Genomic DNA, 7953 nt, shown 5'->3' on the forward strand with positions numbered 1-7953 from the left:
AGGAATGGTAAGACAGCCAGGCTACTGTTTACAAATTGCCTGGCAAGATGGTCAGAATTCACCAAACACATTCTGATTGCCCATCTGTCCTCAAGAGTCTATGGGAGACTGACTTCTGGGGAGCAAATTTTGGCATTTGTAAAAGACAGGCATTGCCTCTGAACTTCATGGCAAACCTTCTGTGGAAAACAGTGGCTATGAGTGAAATAGCATAGATGGGCACTCACTACAACTCTATCAGCTGTTCAGCAAGTGATCCTCACAGTCTCAGTCATATCCATTCCAGCTTGTCTCCTTGAAAATCTGGTAAGACAGTTGTGTTTCTGCCACACTTTCATGAGGTGAATACAAATCTGGAGACTTTGTCCTTTACTTTCAGGTAGGCTTTTAAAAAAGGCCAAATCCCAGAACATCAACAATCTCTTTTTCTCGTTTCTCCCAAAGATAACCTTCATAAAAGTATAAAATCTCTTTTACAACTCCAGTGAGAGAAATACATTTTTACTTAGAAAGGACAATTACATTTTGGAAATGTTCTCTGGACACAGATTTCCCCCTGTCACATGCAAAACCAGACTGAGCAATTGACACATCTTGAATTGATAAGATTGAAACAAAAGACAGAAAATTCAATTTTAAGATATTCTTCTAGTATGGTGTAATTTCTCCATTCAGATTCCTCCAATTTCAAACAACATAACTAGTGGTTTCTATAAGAACTATAATTGCAGCATCCTCATGCAGCATCTGTCCCATGCAGGCAGAGCTGCAGTCCAGTTTTATTTTTCTTACACTCATGGAGAATTCTGTTTTGACCTCTCCCTCACTCACTTGGCTCCAAACATCCAATTCCATCTCTGCCATTCAAAATCTATTCCATTGGGCTGCTCTTACCATTACACGTACATATTAAACAGCTGGAACCAAGAAAAGGCACAACTAACGATACTGACATTTTCCAAAGCAAATATCTTCACTTTTCCCCATTTTGAAATTAATTTTTGGCTTAAAAAAAAAAAAAAAAGTGCATCCTGTAAAACCTTACATACACCTCAAAAACTGAATGGAATATTTTAGATTAAAGAAAGCCCTAATTTTTTAGAGAGAAGGTTGGTTTAAGGCTTGCTTGTTTTTATTTCTTAATAAAAGATTAATTTATGTGATCTTAAATCACACAAAAAGCCCATGCAAGGCCTCTGTTGCATCTTGGTTTGAAACCAATTTCTTTTATTACCACATGGGAACCAGAATAGCTGAGGACCTCTAGCCATCAAGCACCTAACAAGTTATCAGCCCCAGTGAAAATCTGTACTTGCTGTTTTAGCCTATAAATGCAGATAAGCAAGAATGAAAGAGCCACCCAGTAGAATCAAGAGGCTAAAGGGCAGTATCTGACTAAGAACTGGGTTCAGGGCAGATCAGGGTACGTGTCGCAAGGCAAAGAGAACAGCCAGGCACGAGGGAACACTACTAGCAGGACAGAGCCTTGCTGAAGATAGATGGGTCAGGATCCCACCATGGTTTTTGCTGAACATAGATGGATCTGACCATGATTTTAGAAGTCAGTTCCACAAAAAGCGAACTGAATTACCTTCAGGCTAACCTGGGAAAACTCTCCAACTCAACAATCCAAAACAGTATCTCCTTTGTGGAAAAACAGAGAAGTATCCCATCCAGCACCTCTTTGAACAGAACAAGCTATAGTATAAACAGGGGTCCGTGGTTGAAGGCGTATGGGTCAGCTGGCAACAGTGTGATGGGGGTTACAACCACAGTGCCAGGATCAGACCTGGATCTGCACAGCAAAGCAAAGGACTAACGTGTCTGTCAGGAAGCATTTCAATGCTGACAGTGTATAAAGCCTGTAGAGAAATCCTGCTTTTGTTGGATACTAGTTTTGCTAGCTAAGCTGCTAATTTAGCATTCTGCCTGTCCAACCTGGATATTGAGCTGCACAGCTTCCTCTCTCACTGCTCACCTCTCCTTACAAGAGTGATGTTCAGCAAACGCAGGACACAAGCCCAGGGCATCAGCAGCAACACATGAACAGAACAGTTATGGGCAACTGCCCTCCTCAGAGCATTTGCAAGGACCAGGTTGGACTGAAAAAATGTGTCTCTCTATATAGTACACTCAATGACTGAAGAGATGACTGCATGTAAAAATTCTTGGTATTAACAAAAGTACCTTAGGCTGAACAGGACATAGGCTTAATTAGTGTGTGTAGTGCATGTATACACACATGCACACAACTAGCCATACTTGAATTTTACAGCACTACACAGGAAATAAGGCATTTCTGTATGTCTGACGTTCCCTAAATTGTATTTGACTCTTGAATAGTAACTCCCTTGTCATAGTCACCTGAGAGAAATAGATCGTTAGTGCTAATCATGAGATGCAATATCTAGAATTGGTTTTCCCCTACATGCCATTTGTTAAACACTCATGATTATTTAACACACATACACTTTTACAGTTCTGTATCAAAACCCAAAATTATAATGAAAGTAGAAGCTATAAGCTGACTGAAAGATACATTCATTTTACATTCAGAAATGTGTTCCAAACTGAAGAGTGCAATCTCCTTATTTTCCATATATGATCTGGAAACCTGACCATCTGCTTTGTGCAGCAAGTAGCAGAAATTGATAATTTGCATCAGTCTGGATTTAACTCAACAACATCAACAAATCATTCTTACCACCTTTGCAAAAACAATCCATTTCCAGCAAACACATCTCATAATAATAAGCTTTCCAATTTTCCACAGAAAAATGCTTCTCAGGGAAGCAGGAAGGGAAAGAATAAAAACATATTTTTCACTTAAAAATCTATTATTTCAACTTTCCTCATCAAAAAAAATCCCTTAGGTGTAGGCAAGTGGGCTTCAAAAGTAGTGAAAGGACATTTATACATCTACACACAAGCAAGAAGTCTCTTGTCCTGACTGGGTCAATAAATGTGACTCAAACATATTATAACAAAGCTTTGCCTTCTTTTAAGATAAAGAAATTACTAAATATCAGGACTTGACTTTGGAAGAATGTTTAGTTGTATCCAAATATCTACTTTTTCCTACATCAAAAAAAAGTAATTGAATGAGATTAGATATATGAAATGTTGGCTTCCTGTTCACACTGGAGAACTGCAGTGAGATATCAACACTAATTTCTCAGCTTAGGAAACGGAGGAGATGACATTAACTCTTTCACATATGCAGTTTGTCCTCTCAACTGTCTTATGGGTCTTTGAGTTCAACAAATTTAACAAAAAAACAAAGAAATTATAAAGCATTAGACAGCCTGACCAAATATTCTCTGCCTCTCAGTAACAACCTGAAAAATTCTGTAGCTCTGATTACAGCCCGAGTTTTATGTCATTACTGCAGTATTTCTCTAGGTAAGTCTTCACAAAAAGAGGCACCTTTAGACCAGCTATTTCTAATGCAATAGGCAAGCAGAATTAAAATTGAGATACGAACCTTTGAGCTGTCACCATACATCCTGAACCAAAAACACATGAACATTTATTTTTGTTTTGCAATTAATTTTGAATAATGTGATGGGCTCTGACCTGGCAAAGCTCCTACTCCTCCTATTGGTAGATCCCCAAACTCCACAGGCTGAAGAAATTACAAATTTTGCTGTATTTTTATATGCATTACAGTCTGACTCATAGTTAAACCATGCTCAGAAGGAAGTGCTCCTTGTAGGTGGTGAGAAAACAGCTAATTTGGTTAAAAGCTATTATGCTAAATCTATCAACCAACCATTTGATTAGTGTACTATTGTATCAGAATTTCTGACACGTTGTGGTGGCACGTAGTTTCTCTGAAGGCATCACCTACTTTGTGAACTAATTATTAATGTTAATTCTTTTCATAGCCCTTAAAACAACATTCAGAAATATATTCTGAAGCCTCTACATGACACCAGTGTGCAGATCTTTAGGAGGGCTGTGCAACTAAAAATACCCAGCTGAACCTAGGAGGCAACAGGACATTACTATAACCATTATTAAAATCAGTTATTAATTCATTCCAAAGCATTCCCCAAGCCTGGCACTTGTTCACTCCTGTTCACTCCAAAGGTTAGCATGGAATACATGTGAGGCAGTGCTGCCAAGTCACTCAAGCCAATGTGGCTTTAGCCTCTTACTGAAAGAGTCTTCAGATTCATTACAATAAAGTATTTGAAATAGCCAAAGACTGAAAGTCTGAGAATAAACCATCTCATTTCATGCGTGGTTCAAGCACCACTAAAAGCATTCAGCTGTCCTTGCTTCTTCCAGTGGAAACCAAAGGCCCTCAGAACCCAAAATGTCATTTCTTTGTTCCCTGAGCCAAAATGCTAAATATGCTGCTTAAAGCTGGCTGGATCCCTGCCCCAAGAAGAAGGGGCCAACCACTCTATCTTTTTGTTACAATGCTAACTACACCCTAGAAATGGTTTGGAGTCCAGAAGGATCAAGTCTTACATTATGAAAAAAGGAAACAAACTCTCCAAGGAGCAGTGACTGCTGACCTGAAACTTCCCCGAGTGGCCCCAAGCACTCATCAGCAGATGCACAGGGCAAGAGCGCTAGTTCAGGAAAAATAGCCATTTACCAACATTTCTAAAGCATAACACAATATCATTTTGGTCATTTCTTAAAAAGATCAAGCTCCAATATCACAGGAAAAGCCCCAAAACTGTCCACAACAATATTCCATGCTTTCCAGAACAAAGAGAAGGAAGGAGGAGACCATGCAAAGAGTTACTAAGCCTTTTTACAAGCCTGTTTATTTTTGTTGCCCCCGTGACGTGCACTCGCACTTACCTGGCCAAGGGAAGGAAGTGTTGCATATGCCATGGACTGATTCATCATTCCTTTCTGCTTCATGATGAGCATGCGTTTCTGTTCCTCGCTCAGGTGTGCCATCTGAGCTTGCAGCTGGGGCTGCTGGGACTGCTGCTGCTGGATGTAGGGCATCATAGGGTTCTTGCTGGGATTTGGCATTGGTGGGGTCATCCTCTGACTCAGCTCAGCATTGAAGTGGGTCAGAGGTTTGGTGTTGCCATAAGAAAGCATATTGGGCTGTTTGCTTAAGGAGTTTGTGCCCAAGTTATTTGGCTGCTGACTGATCATATTCATGTGATTTTGAGGGAGGTAGTTATTAATTGTGGTCTTCTGTGGATTGTTTGCCATAGGAGGCACTATTGGGTTTTGGTTGTTAAAGGCTTGGGGATACATCATTGGACTATTTGGTTTGTCGGCACTGAAGGGTCCTCCATACGGACTGGATGGAGGCCCTGCAGGCGACCAGCTCGAGGCTTGATTTGGATGCTGCTGCTGCTGCTGCTTCTGCTGCATGAGCTTCGCTCTCTGCTGCTGCTGGGCGGCCATTTGCTTGAGCTGTTCAGCTGGAGACAAGTCAGCACTTGGCATATTCACAGGCCCAGGTCCTGACCCCGCCACAGCAGCTGCTGGATTCATGAGATAGCCATTTCCAGGCCGTGCCTGCGTCTGCCCCGGGGTGTGGACCTGCCCGGGAGTTTGAGGTGATTGAACAACACAGTTCCCTGGTGACCCGGCAGGGATTGGGGCTGGCGGGGCACTGGACACAGAAGCTATGCTGGAGGCTGTGGAGACGTTTGAAAAGGGAGGACCGGAAGAAGAAGGTCTCACCTGGGGAGACCCTAATGGGACGTGAGCAAATGGAGAATGAGATGGGTCGCTCTTCACACTTGCACTCTCTTGAGCCTCTGTGGCAGGCCTGGGAAATTCTGGCTCCTTCTTCTCTTCAAAGTCTTCATTGAACAAATCTTGTATATCATCTTCTGGAACAGTGTTTGCTAGTTCATCTATTAGCTCCTGCCACTCTTGATCGTTCAGGTTAATGTCTGAGAAGAGCTTGTTTTGATTTGAAAGAGATGTTTCCGAAGTGTCTATGCAGCTGGGGTCATCCAAAGGCTCCTGCTTTAGCTCCTTGTTCTGCAGGATATTAAAGCTATCATCTAGCTCGTTGCAGCCATTAACGGGGAGCTTTATCTCAGAAAGCCCACCGTTTTTACCCAAGTCTTCTAGACCACTATTATGAGTTCCACTGTTCTGCAGGGGAGCTTTCATATCCAGCTGGTGAAGAGGAGAAACAGCGGGCAAAGGCAAGTTATTGGACAAGCTGTTGATTGCCTCAATGCCTGGTACATCCTTCCGTATCCGCTTGCTGGTTGGAGAAAAGCTCCCATCACAAACTCCATTCTGCTGTTCTCCATTGAGAGGTGAACGTGCACCTTCCAACTTCCTTTTCACTGTCTCTTGAAGCTTAAAGAAAAAGAAGAGGAAAAAAAAAATTAACCAGCTGCAGAGACAAAACCAAAGTGCTGATGAGTCTTGTGACAGATACTCCTCATCAAGTCTATCAGTGACAATTTTTAAAAACCCTGACTGGGAAGTTTCTCTTCTTTCATTCTTAAGCCTTGATCAATTTGAGAAGACAGTTTAAAATAAAACGAAATACATACCAAAAAACCCTCAAACCAAATGTGCCCCTGAATAGGAGAGCAGGACTGTAAAATATGTCTGTGCTCTCCAAGCTAACAGAGTTTTACAGAGAAAGTTGAATAATTCAACTTTTTGGTGCCTAACACAGTGAAAAGTCTTAAACTGTATGAAAAAAATTGAATCACTAAATTTACTATTTACTCTAAACATTTTTTTTTTAGGTTTCTAGAAGCTTCTTGAAAAATACCTGCAATACAACTGATAGACTACTTGTATAGGAACTAATTTTTTTTTGAAAAATTAATTAACACAGTTTCATTTGCTTAGCCCTCTATTCTCAGCTTCAAAACATATTGAGAATCAGTTTTTGAGTGAGGGAAAAAAGACATCCACCTTAAAAAACAGAAGGCACTTTGCATAATGTTAACTCAATCAAATAATGAAAAAAAATGTGTGCTAATGAAAAAAACTTGCGTGCTAGGAACTAACTTAAAAGATAAGTAACTGACAGAAATGATAGCAAGACAAGTCTCCAGGAAAGCAATTAAATTAGTATAAGAATGCTATAAAAAACAGTGCATTAATATAAGTTTTAATTCGGATTAAAAGAGACATAGCAAAGCACTGTTATCAACCCACAGTTCTCTCCTATCACACCCAATGTTAAGTCCTCTGCTTATGTACCAGGCTAAAAAAAGCAGCCTTCTTCAGCTAAGGCAAAAAACAATAGTGGGGAGGGGAGGAAGCAAAGAGGTCACAGCTCTAGCAAACGCCTTCAGGACATACTTGCATCCTTGATACTAGAACAATAGAAGACAAAATACTGAAAGATTTTATCAATTTTTAAAGCATTTTAACTGGTATGAAAAATCCCAGAATCACAGCTCCCACCCCTTCCCTAACCTAGAGGTCCTCAACCTTCTTTCTTCCCACAATCCAGATCCCATTTATTTCTCCCATCCCAGAGGGCGAGTTCCCCTTTCATCCCGTATACAAGACAGGCAAGCAAATCCGTATCTCATCCCCATTTCAGAGGGGTTCTGAGCAGGCTGTGCCCTCCTCTGGCCCTTCAGGCCTGTGGGGCTCTTCAGCACAGGACACAGAAGGACATGGCACGCACTCATTGCTGCAGTCCCAGCTGAACATGGTGGGACCCTAAGCTACGTGCTGGTCCATTGCAGAGACATGACTTTCCTCTGCCGAGATGTGACTTCTACAGCAAAGCAGAAAGGCCAGTCTATGAGTCCTCTAAGCAGACCATCAACTCCTTGACTTGTGCTGGAGCAGAAGCGCTTTTTTAAACGAGAAAATTATTAACCCATGGCTAAGAGTCACCAGTGGTCCCAGTTGGCACAAGTGCCTGAGACTTTGCTGCCTGTTCCCCCTGCACAAAGTCAGTGCATGCCAAGCCTCCCACAGGCTGAAATTCTTGGCTTCTGTAGTGCTGCATGGAGAGTGGCTTGGGGG

The 7953-nt window shown here is 41.5% G+C and overlaps 1 protein-coding gene across 1 annotated transcript in view; it reads right to left on the reverse strand.

The window, feature by feature from the left end:
* Positions 1 to 7953, reverse strand: part of MAML3 (mastermind-like 3 (Drosophila)) — a 99291-nt gene that overhangs the window by 90459 nt on the left and 879 nt on the right. The window contains exon 2 of the mRNA XM_010008991.1: positions 4822 to 6306. Coding sequence (XP_010007293.1) covers positions 4822 to 6306 — 1485 coding nt within the window. The remainder of the gene's footprint in view (positions 1 to 4821; positions 6307 to 7953) is intronic.

Source organism: Chaetura pelagica, unplaced genomic scaffold (genome assembly GCF_000747805.2).
Source record: "Chaetura pelagica isolate M959 unplaced genomic scaffold, ChaPel_1.0 scaffold221, whole genome shotgun sequence".
NCBI classification, from domain to species: Eukaryota; Metazoa; Chordata; class Aves; order Apodiformes; family Apodidae; genus Chaetura; species Chaetura pelagica.